Consider the following 26,353-nt stretch of genomic DNA (forward strand, 5'->3'; position numbering starts at 1 on the left):
AGTCCAGTCCCCCCAGAACACATATTTTTCCACTGTCCGAGATTCAAGGACGAGAGTAGAAACATAGAGGAAACTTTAGGCGAAGCACTTGTACCGGGAAATGTGGTGAGGAGAATGCTTACATCGCCGGAGGATTGGGATGCAAGTCAATGATTGCATCAATCCAGGGCAAACTGTGAAGAGCGGAAAAAACGTCGGGCGTAGAAAATAGGAGAAAAAGTTAGAGTAAGCTAACTCCGCCCCCTGATGTGAAACCTTATGGTAGCTCCACGGAGTAGGGGAAAATCGAGGGCGATTTTAGCTGGTAAAAAGCCCACGCCTGCCTGCCTAAAAAGAAAAGCAGTGAAAGGCGACACAAATTTGAATTATGTTATGATACTGGGGATTGTTGATATAACAATTGACAAAGAAACTAATTGTAAATTTTTTGTGTTACTTATAATGAAGGCAGATGAAAATAGATAGAAAACAGCAACACTTTTCTACTAACCTTTTTCGTCCAATATATTGATGGTACAGGATTTCCGGACGCTTTGCATTCTAACGTGATTGATCCCCCTTTCCTGGCAGTAAGTTGTCCTGTAGCTGGCACCGCTCGAACCGTTGGTGGAACTATTCAAAAATTAAAATAATTTTTAGAGAGACTTTTACTAATCAATCAAATTCGACGCGGAAATTCTTATAAAATTAATTCTAAAAGTATTAATCAGCACAATCAAATCTTGTCTTTCTACCTACCTAAAATTTCAACCGTATGAATCTGGTCTCGATTTACTTTGTCACTTATTTGACATACATAATCTCCAGCATCTTGTGGTTCTAGATTCGATATCTCTAAATTATATCCATCTATCAGTCTTATTCGTTCATCCCTTGTCACCATTATATCTGAAGCTGTTAGCACATTTGTTCCACGTCGCCACAATAAAACAAAAGATCCTGTAAATAATTCAAAAAGAAAAAGGGATGTAATATTTAACAATGTCAGTGAAAATACAATATATTGAAGTCGAATATAATAAATTTGATAGATATTTATTTATAACACAATCGCATTTGTGTACAGTTGTTTTAGGTACAATGTGCCAAAGATGGATGTAAGGACTTTCTTTTCGAGGATTAAATATTTGGCAGGGTATTTATTCATCTTGCTTTGGTTCGTCGAATCCCTTTTAATCTGAAGCGGAATATGATTGATATGAAGATACAAACTGGAGCCCGGCACTTGATTTAATCAGAAATACATACATAAAAATTCTACTTTTTGTTGTGTTATGATATTTCGAATGTTTTCACGTGATTCGCATATGCGATCATATTTTACAATGGAGTTTTCTACATAAAATGGGACCTTTCTAACTAACTAATAATTATATGCATTTATACGGTCCTATGTAAAATCAAGTTTTATTGAAATGGGTTTATTTTTGCTTCCCCCTTCCTCGGAAGTGAACTCTTCCTAGAAACCCAGTATGTATTTTTTACCTACTGAAACTATCCCTCACTACAGCCTTCATCCGGCACAATAAACGAAAAGGATTATTTAGTAGGGCGACCTTAGCTATAATGGACGAAAGGTCTCGTTCATCGATTATGTCTACAACAGTTCCTAGCCCCGATTACCCCCTCTATCTTTCAGTTTAACTGGCATATAAGCGTTTCCCTAACTGTATTTTCCTGTACTTCAGCTCTACCTAATGCCTCATCCAGGCCTTCATTTTTAATATCATTGCTATCTCTAAGAAGCCTACCAATTGCCACGGATCTCTCATTAAGGCAAATGTGATCCTGATTACCTTATTGCGAGATTGTTGCAGAAGTTGTTCAAAGTTTAGCTTGGGGCTATTGTCACTTCAAAGTATTTCATTGATATGGCTTCTCAGAGCGAAAAGTTGAAATAGCATCCTCGATGAATTACAAAATGTGAAAACCGCCTGCCAACGTTACCCTGATCGGGAAACTGCAGGCTGGCAAGGTTAAAGGTGAGTCTTCCGCACTTAAAATCAGTAAAAAAGGGCGAACCTTGGTGAAGCAAGTTGGGGGTGTTAAGCCATAAAGCTACAATGATGGACCCGGAAAATAAATATGTCGAGCCCATTTGCAACCTTTCCTCCTAAAACATGTGCTCCCTGCGGAAGTTGACTAACATTCTGTTCCAATATACAGTCGAACAGAGTGCAGTATCCTACAAAATATATTACAGCTGCCTTCCAGTAAACCATATGGTCGAAATAGATTTCCTAATGAGCCGAAACCTTCTGCTCTCGCTTTGGGCATAAACCTTTATGTTCCAAGAGAGGACACTCCGTAGGAGGAAAAAGACACCCCTTCTCGAGACTTCCGCAGACTGCCACATCTATGATATGCAAATCACACTTGAAAATTACAATACGAAATTAAGGAAGGAGTTTGTGTTTACGTAACATGTTGCCACATTTAGTTATTAAATGAATAACAAAGACTTCCAGACAATCCAACTAGTCTGCACTCCAATAACAATATTTTCGGCTATCTTGCTATCCCTTCGTCAACTTCCCCATTGTACTTGACCCTCTCGTGAGGCAGGGTTACTAATAGTCTAGGAAGAGGGGATGTCCCTTGGTCCAGTTTTCTTAAACTTGTTCAAAGAAAGTGATCTGCGACGGTGAAGTGCCAGAGTAATTATTCTCTTGAAGTTCACCCAATCGCTTGCTTATGCTGATGATATCAACATAATGGAAAAAGAAGCTTGAGAAGTGCAACCTGCCTTCATCGAGATCAAGGCGGTTCAAAATCTTGCGCTGCATATTAATGCAGGTAGGACGATCTAGCTGAGCCTAATGTCATTACCAAAGGAAAACAAAACCAGCAGTAACATCCAGTCCCACTAATTAATTGAAAATAGGTAATATTGGAGTGCTAAACTCTGAAGTCGATCAGAACTTTTTCTGTCTTGCGTCGAAAATCTTATCCAATTCAAGCTAGGGCGACAAAATTCGTGCATATTGACTTGGCAGCCAAGAAACCTTATCTCAATTTACGAGGCCTTTCCACATCATATAGGGTTGGAGCTCCTAGTGTACAGGCCTGCGCGTCCTGACCTACGCCATTTCTTCATCTCAGGCAGGGTATACCAGTCATCTTTTTGTACCTCTTAGAGATTTTTCGGACTGGATCATCTTCAACCATGACTTGCCGCACGCATTCTATTAAACCATGACGATACGGCGTGTTATCGCTTGTAAATTTCACCGCTATAGAAGCTACGGAATCACCATGCTTTTTTTTTGTTGGTGTTGCAAAAATCATAGTCTGGTTAAGGAGCAGTTTATCAAAATACTCTTTATGCAAATGATTTTCGAGGTGTAATTGATTGCATCCTACTGACTTGCTGGCAGAACTTCCTCCCTTGGTGCAGTTGCTCCTGGTAATTTTCGAGTTAACAGACCTGTTGGTTCTCCTACGATTCGTTTTTCTGCCTGTGAAGTCACTTCTCTAATCAGCGGTGTTGATGGTAAGTCTTTGCGGGTGGATGAGCTTAAATTCATTGCCGAGTCAGCCGTTCCGAACCTTTTGTAACTGTACACCTACTCCCAGTGCATGGTTCCCTGGATGATTGTTCCAATATATGGTGTAGTGGCTCTCCGCTAGGAAGCCGGTTCCTGTCCAGCGCACCTTTTATAACTCAATGACATCAGCCTTATCTCGGGATTGGGTATTGACTTGGCCTTGGCAGTTCCTTTTCTATAGAGAGCGCAATTTCTTAAGAAAATTTGCAAATCATTTTTTTCCGTTCCTTTTGTCAGTCTTCGTAAAATCCATCCAATGTGAGACTACTTTTGTGGCTTCATAACGTATACCTTTCTCATAAGGTTGCCAGCATTACTCAACCCGCAATCTGGAGGACCAGTTTTTAGGAACGCAGGACTCGCCTTCATCTCTCTTCAACTGCAGAACTTTTGGTGTTAGTTCAGGAGACGTGCCCCAGATGCTGTGCTCCATCACGGGTGCTAATCTAGGTTTTTGCCATATAATATCCTTTGATGTGAAAACTCGCCTTCCACGCGCCTAGGATAATCAATACGTTATATTTGCAGCCACCACCACCCCTTTTATGAATTGCGTTTGCAGTGATTCAAAAACCAAGCCTGTGGCATTGATGATTGATCTGGTGCTATGCAAACCAAACGATGAAGTTAACACGCTGAGCTGACCTCGCTAGCGAATTCGATGAAGCCAAAAGAAAATAAGTCCCGTAATATCTAAGTAGTGGGTCGATTACTAGTTCCTGTAGTGTCCATAAAGAATATGGTTCTGCATTAACGTAGAGTGCCATCTATTTAGCGTACCATGAAAAACTCAACAGAGATAGTATGTTCGGCTTAAAATGCGCTGTCAGCTTATTGGGTATGCCGTCAAGGGTGGATTCTTTCTGTGCACCTAGTCTGCTTTTCATTTTCTGTTAAATACTGTCGTCACATCTACTCAACGAAGGGAGAACTTTTACATAAGCTCCAGAAGATGATCTGGGCATACAATTCCATCCAAAACGATGTGATGCGTAACACCTAAAAGGAGGGTGCCGGAATAACTGGAGATGAAATATCGACGAATGCTCTTCACAACCTCTTGAAGAGCGTTATCAATGATACAACCATAAACACATCGGTATTCCGACCAAATTGATAGGCTTGACTGGGCTGACCGTAAGCGATGTGTGAGGCCAGATAAAATCAGAGGCAGAGACCATTCAATATTAAAACGGTCTAAGACAGTCGGCGAGAGATCTTCGGCTACACATTAACGAAAGTAATACAATGTACATGATGGCAACATCAGTGTCAAAAATCAAAGAAGCAACAGCATTAATTAATTAACAATTAATTAAAATAGCCTTAATTAATTAGAAATAAAGTGGCTACAATTTCAAAAATCCCTACGACGATGAAATCCGCGCACAGTCGTTGACAGCTAAACGATCATATTTCAGCATTCCTCGGACACCTGGATTCTTAGAAAGAAAAATTGCAAACTCTTGAAGGCGTTAGAGAGAAGAATCTTCCGAAGGATTTTTGCGCCTACATTGGAATGGAAGATAATGTTGCCTATATAACGGCAAAATTTATAAGAAATACCACAACCGTCTGGTTGTGGATAAAATCCGACTAAATAGGTTGCTGTGGGTGATTCACTTGGAATAATGGGTGAATCACCGAAAGTCTACAAGGCCAATATCTTTGGATGTGTAAGCTATTAGATCAATAATTTGACAGTTCTTCTGCATTCCACTCTGCGGTCTGCGTATTGAAGTTAAAACTTTTAGGCTTGATTCCCTTGCGTATGAAATCAAGCAGTGAAATATACTTCCTCACATTTCAACTCCAGGTAGAGGCTTTCTAAAGTCACAGATTCGACAGGACACCTGTAATCCTTACTTTCTTTTCGCCTTGGAAAAGGCATTCCATACCGCCTTCAAAGTCTCGTGCCCTACTAAATATAACAAGAAGACACTGTCATCGCGGCAAAATGAAGATCTGTCCAGCTACTGGAAGCTGACTGGAAAATCTTGAGCATCTGCTACAGGCATAAATATTGGCAGCCATTCAAGGACTGCCTAAAGAAGTACAAGTCGACCATCAAGACCACAAAGAGGAGGTCTTGGTTGGAATATTGAAAGCACCAGCGAATCCGCAAGGCTCAGTAGTATTCTGTCCAAGGAGCATAGGAGCCCATCCTTTCTTAAAAGGTCGGAAGGCTCCTGGACGAAATCTTTCCCGCCAGCGAGGAGGACTGTGAGTCAGAGCCTTGCTTGTATTTGTGCCAACACCATTAAAGAAGCGTTGGATTGGAGGAGTAAGATATGCGCATTGGATAATGTTTGTGCTAAGAACCAGGATAATCCAGTCGGATCTGGAATGTAACCACTAGACTAAAGCTGTGAACAAAGGCACGCGCCAGGGTGGCGCCATCTTTCCGGTGTTCTGGTTAATATTGATAAACGGAATTTTATGAACATTTGCCAGCAGTGCGGTGAAGGTAGTGGCGTACGCTGACGACTTCGTGATATTAGTGTCTGGGATATTTCCGTCCATTATGAGCGACATTATGGAAGAAGCATTGCGAACGGTGCGCCTCTGAGCCGCGAGATGCGGACTCGACATAAACCCAATCAAAACGGAACTGGTACTATTTACCATCAAGACAACTAGACCTGAATTCCACCTGCCACGGCTGAATGAACAAAGATTGGCTCTTTCCTCTAATGTAAAGTATCCGGGTGTAATCCTGGGTCCGAAACCAAATTGGAGATTGAACGTAGATCTGAGGATTAAGAAGATCTGTATAGCCTCCTATTCAATCTGCGCTGTGGTGCATCCAATCGTAACAAAAAGTACAATAGAAAGAAGCTTAATAGGATTCAAAGAACCGCGTGTACAGGTGCTACTGCGGCTCTATAGTCCTGCGGGCATCTCCTACCCCAAGACTGCCAGATTAAATACGTGGTAGCGTACAGCGCCGTCAGACTACATGAGTCCGGATGCTCGACAGCGAAGCTCTACAGACACAGTAACATCCTAAACGAAGTACCTGCTGTGGACTTTCCAACCAGGGTAGAGTAGAACACCGGCGGCGTGTTGCAAGGTTTATGACACAGTATTCTTCACCGATGAATGAGCTGCGGAGTAGGTGCGGGAGCTTTCTCGAATACACATAGTGTATCCGAGCCGTATGGTCTTCCAGCTTTTGCCAGTGTATTCCAAGCGGAAATACTGGCGATACTGGAAGTCTGTCGATGGCTGGAGCATGCCAGAAATGTAACTTTGCCAATCTGACTGAGAGCCAAGCGGCCATTAAGGTCTTGCACTCAGCGACGACATCTTCGAAGCTAATGGGGCAATGCAGAAATGTGCTGGATAGTATGGGCGGAACGTTGAAGATCATCCTCTCTGTGTTCTCGGTCATAGGAACATAGAGGAGAATTAGCGGGCGGACGGTTTGGCCAGGCTCTAGCCATTCTTTTGGTGATTACCATCGGTATCTCGCGGGGTGACTATCAAGGGCGGAATCTACTCGCACTACTTAGCAGCCGCGGGTCTTAGATGGCGAAGACTTACCACCTGTGCCAATTCAAGAAGGATTTGGCCCACTTTTAACAAAACCCGATTATGTGAGCTCCTGTGCCAGACGCCTGCAAATGCGTACAAGTTTACAGCGATCTGCACGGGCACTGGCTCATAGGGACCATACCGCCAGGCTCAGTATACCCTACAATTCGTATTTCCGAAGTTGCGGAGAAGAAGGGAAACCCTCAGTTATTTCCTATGCAATTGCCCAGCTCTAGCTAGAGTCGGGCTACGGGCACTAGGTAAACAATTCCTTAGGGAACCCAGAGAGATTTCTAGCTGCAGGGTAGAGAGCTGCTTTCCTTCGTGAATGCTATGGGCTAGCTTTGAAGATCTGAACTGGCTGGACTCTGCCTCTCTGCTCTCATAAAAGCAGTCGCAGTATTAGGAGTTTGTGACATCAAAACAGCAAACCACAGCGCTCATTGGGCTCCTCGTAGCGGCCAATAATACCTACCTACCTAGCCGTGTTCTTTTTTGCTGCACCCGCTACTTCGGTTAGATTACTCAATAGCACTTCGATAGACTCTGCTTTCTGCCTTCGAAGATGAAAGATGACAGATTTAATGCCGCTCTTTTCTATATCCAGGAGCATGTAGGTTGTGTTTGTCAGTAGTCACATATTCACCATTTACCTGCCACTTTACTTTTACTTAACTAGACCAAACTAGTGTCTGTTAGTGTAGCATGATAATTTTTATCACAAGCGGGGTGAGGCTGGCCCTTCAGATAAAAACCCTATTCCCTTAATTTTAATGAAACAGTCTACTTTCGCCCCCGATGTTTCTTCTATAGAAAAAAATATCTGAAGCGTCGTGCAACCGTTTTCCCACATGTTATAGCATATATGCTGCGTAATATATTACGTCCTGTATTACTTAGTTTGTTGGATATATAGGACTTTACTATTGCATCAAATATCATAGCCTTAAGTTCAACGATTTCTAAGCAGCTTGCTTATGACAGATGGACAAAGGGATTGTCATGCAAAACTACTTGCTTGATTTTATCCATCTGGCTTTCAACAATGCTGAGTTAGACCAAAATCAATCACAAAAGGTTCCTTATGTTTGCAAATCAATAGGAGCAATGGGTACACAGAGCAAAAAGCAATAAAATGGAATATGGAACTTGATCACAAGAGCACAACAAGAGAACTGCATCTAAGATAAAGTACAAGAAGCTCCCATATGAATAGAGCCAAGCTATGCAAAGAAGAATTCACATATATATATATATCTTGCATAGTAATAATGGACCCTAACATATAAAATAGATACACGAATATACATCCATATCCAGGTGCCACTGCTCGAATACATACATCAATAGTCCTTTTCAAACCAATGCACAAAATTGAGGAAATTCCAATAAATTTGTTCGGATATTGACTCTTGAAGCTTGCAGCGTATCGGCGGTCCGGAAATTCTATTCGTCCGTCAAGTAAGTACTTTCCATCCGGTGTATTCATGTCAGCGGGACATCATCCCAACTTATTCGTAGTGTGGCTGTCATGTGGGTATTATAAATTCTACCCTACATAGAGGGTCTTACAATCTGTGACATTTCATTGAGAGTTCAGGAGATAAATTCAGCAAAACATATTTTCATCCCCAATTCATACCAAGCTCCACACAGAAGATGAAATAGAAGTTTTCACCAACAAAAAACTTTCTATATGTACACAGCATACAGCAAAGTTCTCAAGAGAAATGATGTTAAAAGGACAACTTCCGCAAATCCTTATTGGATGTATTTTTCTGTATCCGCTTGGCTTATTAGCATCATATACGGTCCTGTATGTGTATACCATGAAGTGTAAATAAATACATATTTCTAAGCAAATACAGCTAGGATGTCGAGCAAAACTTCTTGATTCATACATATAGTACGGATATGTCTATATACTTATATGTCGAAACATTCCTGGGATATAAACACACCATTGAACAACTTCCGGGGTGGCAGTACGAATACTCGAAAATCCATTCATAAGAATCTGATAAAAGTTAAAATTCGGGAAGTGCTGAATTTATTTTATTTTTACCCGAACTTTGACAGTAGAGGGTGAGGTATCAAGAACTTTTCGGGTGCATGCAATGTTCCTAATTGCAGGCAAGCCCTATTGCATAGCTTAAATAGGACAGCTGTTTTGCGGTCCTCTCAAATGTTTGTGCCCTTTTATATGAATATGTAGAGAAAATTAGCGGAAGCGGTGAAATTATTACTAGAGGTAAGAAGGATGCAATGTTGAGCTGTTAGCCTAGACTTCCTCTAATTAAAATGGTGGTTTTACTTCCAACAAAAAAGGATGTAGATGTGCTTTCTTGTGTATATCATCATCATCAACAAATTCAAAATAGCTAACAGTTGCCTAGTGGCCCAGCAACATAATTAGAATAGACCTTATAGAACGGGCTGTATCATCCTCACTTCTACGACTTACATGACCCAGCTGCCTATTGATTTGAATTTTATACATAACCAGACATCGTTGTATCACTCATAAATTTCTTCGATTCGGAATCGTCCTGCTGTAGTGAGTTAAATATTTTTTGTAGGATTCTCCTCGCCGAAGAAGAACCGTGCTAAGAACCCAGGTCTCCGAGAAAAGTATGAGGATTGGTAAGATTATTGTCTTATACAATAGGAGCTTTGACTATTTGGTGAAAGGGTTCGAGTAGAATCGGTTTTTAAACTGAAATGGATCCCACTGGCTGTCAACAACCCTGCGCGGATTTCCACGCCATCGGGAAAGAACGGGAAAAATGAGTGGAATAATTGGTTAGAAATCTTCGACATAGAACAGCGCAAGTTTCAATGGGGAGACTTTGTGCAAACCCTATGTTTCATGGTCGGGCGAGGAATAAAGTTATCGATGGAAACGAGAAGGCCAATCAACTAGATGGGAAGGGATCCCAAACACCACTTGTGGAAACCATACGACAATAAGAGTTCTAGCTAAGCGATGGGAGACAGCGAACGACTATAACAAAGTGTAACAAATTTAAACTACAAGTTGAGCGGTGTATTAGATCAGGCCGGAACCCTGAAATAAAATAAACTGAAAATGAGGTCACTGGTAGTGTCAATACGCAATAACTTTCCTCTATGCGAATGTCTGTACAACATGTAAATCTAAAAAGAACTGGCCGTTGAACTTCCAGAAAGGCGCACTCACCTTGGAAGTTTATAGCTAAAATAATCATGGATTTCATCAGAAAGCACCTCGAAGCTTGCCTAGATCTTCCTGTTTCGACAGCGTGAACAGTGAGTGCATTTGGAGCCTTTCATTCCATAGAACTATTATAAGAGGAGCGTATGATAACGAAAAATAGCATATGCTCCATCGACATTTCGTTCTCTGACGCCGCCCTTCAAAAACCACTACTACGCTGGTGACAGGTTACTGTCACATTGAGTCACAGGTCGTGACCTAACAGTTATTGATTTGAAGAAACAGGCAAGCGAAGTCGGAATGAAAAACAGAACTCCATCATCACCTTACTAGGTGACTAAAACGTTTGTTTATCACGCGCAAAGTTGCAATCATCGCTTCATCCCACCAACGCCAACCGGGAGAACAAATTCGCCAACAATAATCGGCATCGGTCTCGATAGTCAATTCTGCCCCTTGTACTAATAAATATTGCTCAGACCAAATTTAATAACAACCGGCATTCATTCCAGGCCACACTAATTACTTTAAGCAATGAATCTGCATCTCCCTATTGACATGCACTCGAACTCCAATTCTAACCCAAAGTCAGCCCAAAGCAAGCCAAAGGAGCAGGCAATCATAACAATCGGCATTGGCTTGATATTCGACAGCTGCCTCGCCATGTGTACTACGAAGAGCGGTAACGTTAGGTGATATTGGGTTGGGGAAAAAGTAATGTCGTATTTGTAATCGAATTTTGACGCTTTATTTAACATACTTAGAATTATCCGATTTATCCCCCTCTTATAACCCCCCCCCCCTCCTTATTTGCAAAAAACTCTGGCAGCCAGTTTTTGCAAGCCTCTTTTGAGGCGAACTTAGTAGCACCAAGAGCGTTTTGCATGGACCGGAAGAGATGGTAATCACTTGGTTCCAGGTCCGGACTATACGGTGGGTGCGATAGGACATACCATCCGAGCTCCCGTAGCTTCCGGCGGATCATCAAAGATGTATGAGGCCGAACGTTGTCCTGGTGTAACACGACACCATTCCTATTGGCCAATTCTGGCCGCTTCTGGTCAATCGCCTGCTTCAAATGGTCGAGTTCCTCATAGTAGAGGACCCAATTGGGGGTCTGGCCATAGTTGAGCAGCTCATAGTGGATAACTCCCTTCCAATCCCACCAAACACACAGCAAAACCTTGCTGGCCGTCAATCCGGGCTTGGCGATGGTTTAGGCCGGCACACTGCGCTTCGATCACGATCTTTTTCGCTTGAGATTTTCGTACGTGATCCACTTTTCATCACCAATCACCATCCGCTTCAAAAATGTGACGATTTCGTCCCGTTTCAGCAGTGCATCGCAGGCGTTGATTCTGTCCAAGAGATTTTTTTCCGTCAACTCGTGTGGTACCCAAACATCCAGCTTTTTTTGGAATCCAATCTTCTGCAAATGGTTCCAAACAGTTTTATGGTCCTTACCCAGTTCCTGCCCAATCGAGCGAATGCTCACATGCTAGTCTACTAGGATTATTTCGACAATTTTATCGGTTTCTACAACGATTGGCCTACCAGTACGGGGTGTATCTTCGACATCCACTACACGAAAACGAAATCGATCGAACCAACGCTGTGCTGTGCGAATCGTTACAGTATCGGACTCATAAACTTCACAAATATTTTTGGCCGCCTTCGTAGCATTTTTACCTCTCAGGTAGTATAAATGTAAAATATGACGAATTTCTTCCTTGGCGGACTCCATCTTTGACGCACTATAACTTGATACTGAAACGTACGATCATAAAACTGTCAAAGAGACACCGGTATCGCGGTTTGTCGTCTTCAAATTGCCGTATAGTATGACCCGTTGCGATAAATACAACAGAAGATATGGTCGCCATCTATTGACAAAATACTCTTACTTTTCCCCCAGCCTAATATTTCAACATTACAAAGCATTACCCGTCACTGAAGTAGTATCACCACCCATTTTTGTAATTCGGTAATGTTAAGTAATGCTATGCTGTTTGGTAATGCAGTGATGTTATGTAATGCGGTGATATTATATTGTTTTGGATAAAGTTTGATTGCCCTCGTTGACGGTAAGTAATGTAATCTTAGACTTTAAGGTGCAATCACTTTTGTGGCATTACATATATCACCTAGTACCTATCTCTAGTTCTCAACCTTACTTGTCTTCGCTCTATTCCTATCTGCCCTAACAGTCAGAGAAATTGGCTTAATTGTTTCTAGAAAACAATGTGTCTCCGAGCTTGATATCCCTGAAAATTCAAAATAAAGTTGGGAGTGTCCCGCGCCAATTTTGTCAGTGTGCTAGAAAGACAAGAAAAGTGATTGGCGCGTTTACTCGAAAGATCAAAGTCATTGCCAATACTTGTTTGCTTCGGATCCTTGCAATCGTGATAGGTAATCTGAATACTGAGCTGACGTCTAATAACACTGCTATCTGCAACTTGCACCTCGTCGTCTTTGATGGCAGATAACGTCAGTTGGCTCCCTGCAAAATCCATCTAATTCAATGGACCCCTCGCGATAAGCAGTAGATTTAGGACTGGTCCTTCCGATCCGAAATAAGAGAGGCGCTGGCAGCGGCCATTTGATTGTCACCTCCCTTCGTTTACGTATTGCGTCCGCTCTTATTGCCGCTGCATAATCCGCTGTGACAAAAGGGAAGTTTGATATTGCGGTAGTCAGGAAAGCAGAGCTGCCGCATAAAGAAAGAATGTACTGGACATCGCAAATCTGCTGATGCTCCTGTGAGGGACGTTAGCTCCAGTTTTAGATGGAAGAAACATTTTACCACGGTTCTCAACCGTACAACATCTAGTGACCATCTCATATGAACCTCGTGACTAGACACTCTCATATGCAGACCAAAAGAGAAATTATCTCAGCTACCAATGTGCTTAAGCGAGACAAATTTGCTGAGCTTGATGGTCTACCCGCGGAACTATCCATCGCAGCTCTGGTGGTATCTACAGACTTGTTTCTTCTACTTATACGTAAAAACGGATGAAAGTTAAGATTCTGAAGAAGGGTCGCAGTCATCAGTGCAACATTCGGAGACGTATTCTTTCTGTTGTTGCAAGGTTAATAGTTAAATTATACGAGAACACATTCGAGAATATCTCAAAAGCTTAAGCAATAGAGAGCAAGCTAGTTTCCACTTTAGATTTTTCTGTGTTGATCACGTTTTAGAGCTGCGTCTGGAGTTCAGAGCCCCGCTTCATCGATTTTGCGAAAGCATGCCAGAGCACCATGCAGTGTATCTAAAATAATCTACGCAGAAGAGGCATTTCCGAAAAGCTAACAGCAATTACCAAACTATCTATACGCATAATATTACGTAATGCATCGAGGTAAAATCTTACAGGGATTTTAAGTTCAAAGCGGAGCCTGACAAAGTTTCATTCTGCTGGCGATATTATTTCTTTTTATTATCGGTGAAGTTTTTAATGCTGCTTTGGACTTGGAGGAGCTCAATGGGTCATGGCATTTTTTCTTAAATACCAAATGGCAGTGGATAGGTGACACTTTGAAAAAGAACGACAAATGCACTGTGTTGTGTCGTGTTCAATGGGAGGGTGGTGCTATTAACACAAGATGCAGAGTAGTAGAAAAAGGGTGTAGGTTTCTCTGAAAGACGTGAAGAGAGGAAAAGCGAATTTCGAAGAACCGAGACTCGCTATGTTCCATATATCATTAACTGATGCATTTTGAGGGTGGATTTCATGTGGATTTCTAGCTGCTAAATCGACAAAATTATGAGCGAAGGAAATTATTTTAAATAAGTGCTATAGAGTAGCTAAAATTAGCATTACTCGTGGTTCTTTCTGATTCACTTCTTGATAATCGTGCTTATACGCACAATTATTTCGCATATATATTGTTCATATGATCACATTCATTGGTAAGTGCTTTTCCATTCCCTTTGAGTCTTCAAGTCCGTTATATTCCATGAATTATTTTATTTTTACTTCAGTGCTAGAGTTCTTTCCCTTCTCTGCATTCGTATCTAAGTAATGAATAAAAACTGGAGAAAAAGAAGAAGATTTACGCCGATTAGATTTACCTCCTGATGAGAAGAATGACGACACTCTCTACTTTTCTGAAACCTCTCGCTGGAAGCCCAATATGCATCTCCCTTTTAGGTTTTCAAATTTTCAATATACTTCTCAAATTTTAAGCTGAAGGAGTGTAATCCATTCCCGCGCTCCGAATTTTGCAGATCGTTCACTATCTATAGTATGTCTTTCACTTTATGGTGCCACAAATATTTCAGCCCTGTATGGACTATAGGACATCACCATAATACCCTTGCTGTTATAGTGTTTTTGCATTTTTATTGTAACTCAGCAAACTTAATGCCGCGCAGGCGGTTAGTCCCTAGCAGTAGGAGAAGCGCAGCATCCATGACGACCGACCTAAATTCGTATTTAGGACAACGAGATCACTGGGTTTGTTCTCGACCTCCTTAATCATCGCGGTGTCAAAAACTTATTCCCTTCATCAGTGCTAACAAGTCCTGATGGAGGAAACAAGTGGTTCGCGAAATATCGGTATTTGCAAAAATAAACACTAGCGAATAAGGAAAAACAAGTTTTTTTATTATTTCAAATAATTAATTGCAGCGATACCGCAATACCGTCGCACCCAAATCAGGTTGAACACTTTAATTTTGGAATTCGAAGCCCGAATCAATGTATATTTTTAGAGCTAAGTTTGATATCGGAAAATATTTAAAAGTATTATCAAAATTATTTTATACTAGAACCGCACAGAGCCAATATGATTCACCACAGACCCTGGCGAAGACCTTCAATTCCCAAAATTTTCTTTATTCTTTTATCACCGGATCACTCGTCCGCCCACGCACGCATCCCCAAATATTTCTCTATTGCCTGTATTGGGCAGTTAGGTAAAATGCATCTTATGACACCAAGGAGGAGCCAAAGATGAAGGTAATGTTCATATTAATTTGCAATTTATATAATAGGATAATTATTAAATGGAATTTTAGGGCTGCCAGTATGCTAGGATTGCAGAATTTTCGATGAAAATTAATTTGACCATTAAAGGTTGAGTCAAGATGGGATACAGTGAAGTGAACACTGCGGAATGAAATGACAATAAAAAAAAATTTTTAAAAAAAAAATAAAATATTGCCTGGAATTTAATGAACTTTTCTGGCGGTTTGAAACAAAATAATAAGGAAAGAAATAGTTGGTATACCACGGAGGTGTGAATACTACAAACGCTCAAATGGTAGAAATATTTCAATAAAATCGCTAATAACTCCGTTAATGACGAATAAGGTTACCAACGCGCTAAGTAAATATGTTAATCATCAAATGCGAGTGAGTATGGGATTGCCTAGCAATAATAGAGTCATCAGTTGTAGAATATTTCCTCTAGGGAAAACAGAACTGTAATATTGCTCATATCCATAACAACCAGTAAGAATGAAATATGGTTAGCCTCTGGGGATTTGGGTTGCTCATGCGGGGGTAAATACAAGGCCCTGTAGTTAAGGGAGCTTAAACATTTTTCTTACTAGATTGCTTCACAAATGAAAGATTTTTACTTGTGATTAAAAAGCAATTTTTAGTTTCATTATTCTATGTGTTTTGGATTACGTAATATTTAGTCTCCGCTTAATTCACATAAATCCTTCTTCCATTCATTTCCACGAGGTAGTATAATGTCATTGATACTCCGAAAACGTCTATCAAAATTCAATGATCCCATTTCCAAATTAAATTATACGCACATGTGGCAACAATATCTTTTCCGTTTTCAAGGCTGTGACAACCCACATAAAATGCATGAAATAGGGAAGGAGTGATGGTTTCATACATACATATACATGGTCGAATTCTAATATACGCAAGCGTATGTCAATTACACTCGCTTTTCCTCTTTTCCGCTTCCCGGAAACTGAAACGCTTTTCAAAATAAAACCATTCCAATTCGATATAAACAAAACTTTCAAAACATTTGAGTGTCATCAATTTGACATTACGATGTCCGTTGAAGTCTTTTCCATGCGGTAAATATTTAATGAGCTCTTCAAACGGTTTTATATCCAACAACATACAATCTTGTAGACGAGTCCAAGTTTTTTTCGAAAAAAGTATGAAAACAGCCTCCATTATACATATTTCTATGCTAATAAATGCCAACATATAAAATGCGGGTGGTGAAAGTGGAGTCCTCTTTTCCTACCATATTAAAGGCAAGTACACGAAATATAATGGAGCTTTAAATATTATCTCCATTCCTCAACAGACAAAGTCAAGTTGAAAGTTACTCCAGCCGACGGCTAGGTAGGTGGTATGGAGGAACCCGTATGCGAACTGGGACGCAGGCTTGACACAAAAGAAACGATGAAATATACGACCTTGCCATGCAACCACGCTATTAAGTCAAGCAGAAATTAATACTACAACTGTCAGAAAGGTGAAATAATTAACGAGGTTGTTATTGTTTTCATCGCTGGTGCGAAAAGCCAGTGTTCGAATAACTTGGGTATGCTTGTGGGAATAAAAAAGAGTACGCTGCCAGCCGCGAGAGTTGTTCCACTCCTACCAAAAACATCCTTGACGATGTTTTTGTTGCTGGTGGTATTGTCGTAGTCATCCGTTCTCAGTTTTTGCCAAAAAATGGGAAGCCATTGAATATTTTGTCGTCACATATCCTCTTCGCAGTGTTATTTCGCATGGTGGAAAGTGCTGGTGCTACATCAAAGTCAGCACAGTCCCGGCTGGAGCTAAAGGGATGCGGTTTAATGAATGTTGATGCCTCAGAAGCACGAGCCTCATAAATGTGACGATATGGTACTGGTTATATTCTGCGAAAAGTTGGCTTAACCCATCGTATGTAGCCTGAGATTTGACAAGCAAAAATCATCTTAAATGATGGATAAATTTGATTGGGAGATAGGAATTACGGTATGTTGCAAAATACCACCTAATTTCGCATTAGCTCCTGAATTACTCAAGTGCAGTCAGCCAAGTAGAATATAAAAATCTACAGTATTTCAAAAGCTACACATACATATTTTTTTTTTACTTGATATTTCCCAAAGATATCATTTAACTCTATTCACCACACACATCTAGCCGCGACTTTTCAAAGGGTATAATGACTCACACAAAACCCAAAGAAATTGCGAAATTGACCGTGAACGTCCACCCGCATATACTGCACTTTCACTGATGTGCTCTGTCGAAGAGCGCTTGCACCCCTCTGCGGTTGCCAAGCTCGGGAATATGAGAAGGGGCGCGGGATTTTCATGGTCAACTTTGCCATTTCTTTAGGTTTGTGGGACAGCTCAGCCCTCCTAGTTGACCTTTGTCAACTAGATAGTTTTTGGACATCGCCTAATAATTTATTTTGATTCTAAAAACCTTTGGACAATAGTCTCTTCTGACATCCGTCGACGTTTTGGTGTGTTGGATAGAGAAATAAAATTCTCTTAACTTTGCTCCTGGGGAGGGTTCACGTGGATTTAACTCCGTTTTTCCAATTTGGCTTCCCACCTTGTATAGCAGAGTTTGTTATCCTTTCTTTGGTAGGATACACCAAGAACTTGCCATTTTTCGAGTTCATCTTGCGGCTTATCATCTCATAAATGCCTGCCTGTTAGAAATCTTTAGATCTATGAGTCTCTGCGGTATTTGGATAAAAAAAGATATAGCCTTCCGAGCATATGCGGAGGATCTTTCACTATTTTCAGAAGTTCGTATTCTCTCCTGCTTGCTAGGATCAACTGAGTTGTGAGATTAAAATTTGATGGAGTATGGCAGCAGTTGGCCTAAGCTATGCCATTCCGTTCTTAGCGTTTTACTTTTAAACATGAGCTCCAAACGGAGAAGGACAAATTCTCAGGTTTCGCTTTCACTGGATTAGTTTATCTTGTATTCTGCGACGGGAAACAAATCACGCGATCTTCCTCATGAGTATGGGATGTTTCTCCAAACTTATTTGAAGTAGTAACAGGCCAGTGCATTCGAATGATACAACCCAGACCCAGGTACCGACGAGGACTTGTAGCTGCGCTACTCGCATAAAGCAACACAGGAAGAACAATAGCTCAGAACAGCACAACTTGATGTTGGTGTTGAGATGATTGCATTTTCAGATTTCAGGCGGAGCGGCGAAAGTGGATCTAACATTATTAACGTGTAGTGACAGTCATTAGACTGATAGTCAAAAGACCATCATAAGTGGCCGGAGATGGCATTGAGGGTAGAGCTGTCCCCTCTTGGTCGTCTCCGGCTACTTAGGATGGTCTTTTGATAATCGACAATCCAAGTATTGTCATTTACAAATGGCGCCCAATGTGGGGCCTGAACCCCGATTTTGAGATTAAGAGTGTCATCCTATACCGATTGAGCTAGCCGGGCACAATATTAAGAAACTTCTCTATCCGACACAACAAAACGAAGTTGTGAGCTGGAATTGGCTATCTTCCACTGATTCAAGTAACCGGCACCTAGGAAATTTCGGGCTTGAACCTAGGAAATCTGGGATCCCAGGTTGGGCGCCAATTGTAACGGCCATATTTGGATTGTCAATAGTTTAAAAACCACTTTAAGTGGCCATTGACGATTAAGAGCGAAGAGCTAATCTCTCCGATCATTTTTGACTATCGACAATCCAATTATTGTCATTACAAATCACTAGTTCCACAAAATTCACTTTAGATTAGGGACATCCTACAATATAATGGCCTGAGGGTGCCAAGGAAAAGCGGGAACATCAGAGACGGCGCCTCCATAACAGTTGGGGCGGGAGGAACAAGGATCGAGGATGTGATACGTTACGGCTCCTCGCACAAGGTCAAGTCATTTGTTTTTTATTTTCAGGTTTGGCTCGCGTGTATTTATTGCTTTTTTTTTGTGAAAGGAACGTGCGGGATCGAACCGCTTAGTGGACCTCCTCCAATATTTCCGAGCCTGGCGAGCACAGAAGCATGCAAGCGACGTATCGACGGAGACCTTCGATGGAGCTTCAATATTTGCGGGCAGGCTTTAACTGCCAATTTCGCCATTTTTTAAAGTTACTGGGATAACTCTTGCTTCTTGGTCGTCTCCGACCGCTAAGGCTAGTCCTCCGTCAATCGGTGGTGTCTATGGTCAGTCCAACTATATTTGCTTATTTTTCCACATCCAAAGCCAATTGGTCAACGTCGACAACCCGGTGAGGGAGCAAGGAGATGCCATCAGCGTAGGCAAGGTGTTTGGGGAAAGATGCCATTGTTTATTGAATTCCTTTATGTGTCCCGAGCAAGCCAGCATGGATAACGTCACCGATGACAAGAAGAAATAACTTCGGTGAGAGGATCTGACCTTGGCGAACTCCGCTTCGATTTCAAAATATTCTGAGATATTACCACGGTGCATTGCGTGACGAAACCTATCGAAAGCTTCCTCGGAATCGATGAAGAGCGGATGCAGTGAAGATCTGAACTCCACGCACTATTCCAGAATTGTCCGTAGGATCTTGATGTGATCAATGGAGGAGGATTCGGAGCGGAAACTTGTCTGTTCTCTGTCGGCTAACCTTTCGAAATTTTCTTTGATGCGTTCCAGGATTGTTTTAACTATTATCAGATCTGCAGTAACTACAGGTGCAGCGATAAATAACTATGCGGGGGCACCGTTATGCCCAGCGACTTTACTTTAAGTGCGTTGATGGCCGAAACGATTTCTCTTCTGCTTGGAAAAACAATTCGTATCCGCATGTTACGGCGACTAACCATATCATCCACAAGAGGAGGTACTTCACTGTATGCAATAAGGAGAAGTGTTCTTTCCACCTCTTTAGTTGCTCGTCATCATGGACGAGAAGACGACTGTTGATGTCCTTTACAGGACCGACGGAAGATTTGCGACCATCTCTTTTGTAATGCAATATACAGTTCTGAAATCATTACATCTTCTATTTCCCTGACCAGCGCAATAAAAGATTCTCCCATGTGATGGCATACATGGCGCTGGGATTCCCGAGATTTCACCCGGTATCGGAGTTCCAGCACGCCAGGCTCTTCATCACGCTCTTCAGTTCATCGGTCCGCTTCCATGATTCTGTGTAAAGAATTTAGGGCTGAGAAAAAGCAGTTATAATTGGTCCAAAAAAGTCAGGAAAGGTGGTCTTTTCAATAAGAATTCATAAAAAAGCAATGAATATCAAAGGTAATCCAGTAATGAATGACCGGGCTGTAGTCGTAATATTGTCGAAAAATCCTTTAAGAACCGTGTTCCGTTTTTAAAATGTCGATATCAAAATTTACTTGTAAAATAAAAGAGATATCTTCAAATAGGCGGATGACACTGTCGATCACTTGTCACTATCCCAAATTATCTTAACTTGAAGTTCCAACGAAACTGCTTAGACTCATCAGAACGACAATGAGTCAGTTTAGCGCCCACTTAAAAATACAAAATCAACCAACTAAATGTTTTGGCACAGAAACTAGGCTAAAGTAAGCCGGTGAACTGGTTCCAACATTATTTCACATCGCACGGAGTGCGCAACCCGAAACCTCACACTTATTATCTTAGAAAGGGTTCCTTCTATTGATACGAAATTTGGTAGAATGATGGAACCTGTGAATCCTCCCATACAAATTTTCACCGAATATAATCAATATGGGGTAAAAGAAAAATTAAAGGTCTCAATTAGTACTTTTCGAAGCCGATATTAGCTTCGACATTGATTGGAAAGGGGAAGAGTGCGGAGCCGAAAAAGATCAGTTACTTCAAAGACCCGTTCTCAATAGCTACCCAAGTATCTGAAAAGTAGTATAGTGGTCCATGCACATGGTGGCTAGGCCTCAAAATACTCTCCATACCGCTACTTTTTAAATAAAGTCAATAAAGATATATTATCATATTGATTATAAGCACATTTTGCACAAATTGCCTGGAAACCTGGAAATTTATCTTGAAATCATCAAGTTTTGCAGTAACAAAAGCGAAGAGCGATAAAGAACCGAAGGAGTATTAAAGAAGTAATAAATGATATTGGTGGAAAGCTTCCATCGTAAAAAAATGCAGAAATTCTAAAGAGGCAGCATCGGGGAGTTTGCTTTTCTCTACCCTACAATTTCGAAATCTAGGGGGGATACGAAAGCAAAGGTTGAGACAATAGTAAAGGCAAAAAGATATCAATTACACAGACGCCCATTTCGACCAGATTATTATCGAAAGGAATTGGTGAAGCTCACAGCTGCGCTAACTAGTCTATTGCTTGAATTTTTATGGTGGAAGAAAATCATTGCAGTGATGGATTTCTGCACATCTTCGTACGCTGCTGTTCCTACGCTGGTTCTAAGCCCAAGTAAAGGACAAGCGTTTGAAGTTACTTTCTTAGTACTATTCTTGGTAAATAAAGTATAGTGAATGTAAGTTCATTACGCTAAATCCCGCTTGGTTTCTTTACGTGGCAGGTAACACAAGGGACAGACCAAGAAAACCCCTTAATGTCATTACAAAAATGATCACGCCATTGACTAAAAAGCAGATGATGCTTTAATACCATATACCGCTGCCGACAACTCGCAGGGCTGTCCGTTCGGTAGCATTTACCCAATAGTGTTTGATACCTAATCTGTCTAACAATATGTTGCATACAAATTTAGGGGGAGCTAGTTTATTGATTTATTAATTTTTCACTTTTTGTTTACTGTGGGAACCAATAATAATGAAAACTGAGCTGAATGCTGAATTTTGAATAGTTTCCCACATAACATAACCTATTTAGAGTAAATGCAACATTAAAATATCTTCGATAACGATATGACCAATTAAAAGGGAGCGCCAGTAAAGGATTAAGCGTCCGTTTAACTTATGGAAGAGAAATGATAACGAATAATTTTTCAACCACCAGTGACGGTTTAATGCAGCAAGTTAAAAACTGAAAACACAATTTACCAGCGATCTCCCAGCGGCCCATATGTCCTTGATTCGAATGTCTCGATTTTCTGTTTTATCCAACGTCCTTGGAACGTGTGTGTCAAGATAGTACCCTTGCTGGTATGTTATATGAAATATTACCTGAAATGTTCAGAGAGGTGCGAAACATTCAGATACATACGTCCTGTAATTTACAATACAGATACAAACAAGGATGAATTTCGAAATTGCACATGAAATGCTAGGAATAAACATATACAATTGTATGGTATGTAGGAGTATTCCCAGGAATTGTTGAACACAAAATCTCAGTCATATCTCATTTGACTCATCCCAGAGAGAACCGTTGTGAACAGATACTCGCACACATGCCTTGTTTGTTTCGTGAGTAAAATATGATTTAATTTGAGGCAAAATGAATGAAAAATTAGAATAAAAAATTCCAAGGTTCGTATTATGCAAAAATTGAGTATAACTTTTCATATGTGCTCCTGTTTTCGGTTTTGTATTGTAACTGAAGCCTACGGCACATGCCAAATATAATAATGACATGAAATGTTCATTTTTGATGTAAAATTATTTCACCGTAAATAATTTATGCATATCTGTACTGACCCATATAATTGCTGTAACAAAATGTTAAATCATCTCTTTGTTGCTGTCACTTTTGCAAGTATTTTGTATGGACCTAGGAAAATTGATAACAGGTGGGCGAGAGCACTACTTTAGGGTACTCCCATTTTGATGTTTGATTCACATGTGGCGAAGGTTTTCTGTTTAATACCAAATCCTTTTGCGGTGACGTACGACTTGAGAACTTGAAGGGTATTCGTAGCTAGCTTTTGCTTCATTTTGTAGATGACAGCTTCAATCCGAGGCCATATCAACAACGGTCTAAGAGAAGGGGATGCCTTATCATGCATCCTCTTTAACCTGGTCCTAGAAATGGATTCGTCATGCTGAGATAAATGCGAGAAGTACTATCCTCCTTAAGTCTACAACTACTCGCCTATCCTGACGATATCGATATCATGGGAAGAACAAATAGAAATATACAAACTGCCTTCATACAGATCGAGTAGGCGACGAGTAGTGCGAGATCTTGAGCTGGATATTAGTGAAGGTAAGATGAAGGACATTGTGGCAACATTAGCAATAAAAATGAAGGAGCAGCATCATCAGATGGTACTGGTCAAACGAGAGCAATAAAAATAGGAGACTACAACTTCGAAACCATTGATAATTTCTCCTACCTATGATCAAAAATCTTAACCAATAGCAGCTACGAAGATGAAATCCTTTATACTCGATGCGCCCAGCTCCCGGTATTCCGGCTTGCTTTTTTGTGTATGTGGGCTTGTTACAGGAAAACATTCTAAGGGAACCAAACCATATTTCCTAACTTGCCAATAAAGCAGTGCATAAGCGCGTGTTGATGGATACCTAACTAGAGTTGCACTTATGCGCTGCATAGCGCCATTTGCGGTTAATAACAGCGAATTTTGATTATTATTTTTAACTCTAGGTTCTTTGCATACTCTGAGTTGCCTAGCTCAACCAATCGGCAGTTTTACTCTATGAGCTACCGTAAAGTTAGTCTGCATTAAGTTTGCTTTTGCATCCGTATAGGGTTCTGGGTTCTTGCCTAAATTATTACCCATTGTGACTAAAGAGTTTTCAATTATTAAAAAATTCAGAGTGCCTTCTGGGTTTCTTCAAAATGATTTTCTTAAAATTCCTTTTATTTGGGTTCTAGTATTTAAATTGCATTAGGACCTACTCGACAACAAACGAATCTCCAATGCCAATATCTATAGTTAGCAGTTGCAATTTGTCGTGAAAAGGGACAGTCGCTTCTTGGACTCACGCTTCCTCACCACAGTAAACCCAACAAAATAAAGTCTTGCTTCCCAGAGAAGCTTATTTGGGTAATTATATTACATCCGCTTTATAGCCGTGGCTTATCATAATCTGATTACTGGTTGCTCTGATTGTAAGGCAGCGCTTGTCTCTGAAGAGATTACAGATATTTGGCCATTTGAAAAATTAACCCGCTCGTGGATGCTAGTCAGTTACGTTTGATCATTCCACACTCCATCCAGTCACCTCGTGAAATGAAAACACCATGCACGTACCGGCAGGCTAGACAGCACCACCAACTCAACTCTTAAAAGTTTTCAGCATAAAATGTGATAAACAGAATACTCACTAACGAAAAAACTAATAGCTAACCCCCTTTAGAGGTTCTTTGTGATAAAGCGCATGCAAGGATAATCTCATCCACCACCGACTTCATTGTCGGCTTGGTCACAAATTGCTGTCGCAGTCAACTGAGGACTGTTTGACTGTCGAGCTTCTTCAGGCGCCAGGAATAAACTGGTTGCATCACACGAGCGAAAGAGAGCGTAAATTCTATGTGAAGTTTAACGTTCGACGTCGGTGTCAGAATAGTGTCGACCCAAAAAAGTAGGCAACCTTGCGGCCTTTGGTTGCGTGTCGAAGATTATGTAGGCAACTTACGATGCATCATGAGGTGCTTCTTGATAAACAGAACCCCGAAAGCGTTGGGTGTTGTGAGCCAGCCAATGAAGCATCTGAGGATGGTAAATAATATCACGCTGAATTTCAAAGTACACTTAGCTTACGTCTTGGAGCAGGCCGTGTTTGGCAAGGAAAATGAGTACTACCTGGGGACTACAATTCAGTCAACAGCTTTTCGTGGCAAGTATTCTGTTATTTGGAGGTGAGAAGAGTGGACTGGACACACCGCATAATTGTGCGAGAAGTGGATATTAATTTAGGACAACATGAAGTGAAGCGGCGTCATGGTGGTAACAATGTCAACAAACCTTTTGGGGAAGTTCACTATCTTTACGAAAGAAGGCAAACAAGTTTATTTTATGCAACTGGGGTGTTCTAATAAACGATTGGAAAGGAATTGCAGAATAGATGGTTATGCGGGTACAACAAGAAGAAGAGGTGAATTAATTGGCAGGAAGTACAGAGAAGTGGTATCCTTATGGGACATGACACGAGGGAGTAGTTCCATAACCTTAAGGGGTAGGGTGCATCCCTATTATAATATTGCGTTCTCAAAGATAAGTGGCGGTTGAGCAATGCTACTTATAAAGATTTAAAAGAAAGGTCTCCAAAAGAAAGAGGTGAAAGTAACCTTGTTTAGTCTTCTTCTCCTTCTTTAGCTTCCGTCCAATTTAGAAGCAGGGTTGGCTCATCTTCATCGTTTACACCATTTTGCTCGGTCAAAGGCTTGATCTTTCGGGCGCGATCATGGCGTGTTGCACTAGTCCAACGCAACATCTTCACTTCCATTACTGCAAGACGTCGTCGGCCAACACTTAGAACCATAATGTTTGACAGAGTGAACGACACTGTGCCATGAGCTAGATTTGAGACGTTTGCTGATACGTCGATCACAAAGAACAATAGTTGTGTAACACCATTTCATCCAGGTTGCGCTATTGTGAAGGCTGAACATGGATTCTCCCTAATTCGGGAAAAAAGCGAAGTCGTTATCCTGAACAAAAAGAGAGTTCCCACAGTTCTCCCTATTCAGGTTGGTGAAACCATGGTCTTGTCGAAGCCGGCGGTGAAATTCCTCGACAAGACCGCAGACAAGGCTGCCACTGGAATGTTTGTCATTTCCGAGTGATGTCTGATGCGAGAAGTGCCATACTTATGAGTTTGATTCAATCCGTGCTTCTTTACGATTCGAAGGTAGGGACTGACTCCCCGATCGCTCTCCATGCTGCCGAGCGGAGGTATATATATCTCAGACAAGGTAAAGGAAATAAAGAAACCGTCGGTTGTGAAGGGAGAGCCCGTACTCTCTACACATGACAGCAATCTTGAGAAAGAGAATCGAGGAGTAGATGGCCCGCACATTTCATGAAAGACTTGCGAGTTAGCTGCTCCGCGGGCATGGGTATTTTCAATCTTACTTGCACACAATCGGGGAAAGCACGGCCGGCCGACATTTTTTGGAAAGATGTAGTGGATGATATCTGCTGCAGCAAGATATGAAAGAAGAGAACGACAGAATAGCTGAGGTTCCCGCACTGAATAAACCTACCCTGAGATAATTTGACAAACAGGTCCAGGTTGGTGTCCTAGACACAATAGCAAGGTGT

At 41.1% G+C, this 26,353-nt stretch overlaps 1 protein-coding gene across 1 annotated transcript in view; it reads right to left on the reverse strand.

Annotated features, from left to right (window-relative positions):
- Positions 1-26,353, reverse strand: part of LOC119652701 (neural cell adhesion molecule 1) — a 351,966-nt gene that overhangs the window by 38,646 nt on the left and 286,967 nt on the right. The window contains exons 5-6 of the mRNA XM_038056983.1: positions 739-939; positions 491-612 (exon numbers count right to left, since the gene is read on the reverse strand). Coding sequence (XP_037912911.1) covers positions 491-612; positions 739-939 — 323 coding nt within the window. The remainder of the gene's footprint in view (positions 1-490; positions 613-738; positions 940-26,353) is intronic.

The sequence above is a fragment of the Hermetia illucens genome, chromosome 3, assembly GCF_905115235.1.
Source record: "Hermetia illucens chromosome 3, iHerIll2.2.curated.20191125, whole genome shotgun sequence".
Classification (NCBI taxonomy): domain Eukaryota; kingdom Metazoa; phylum Arthropoda; class Insecta; order Diptera; family Stratiomyidae; genus Hermetia; species Hermetia illucens.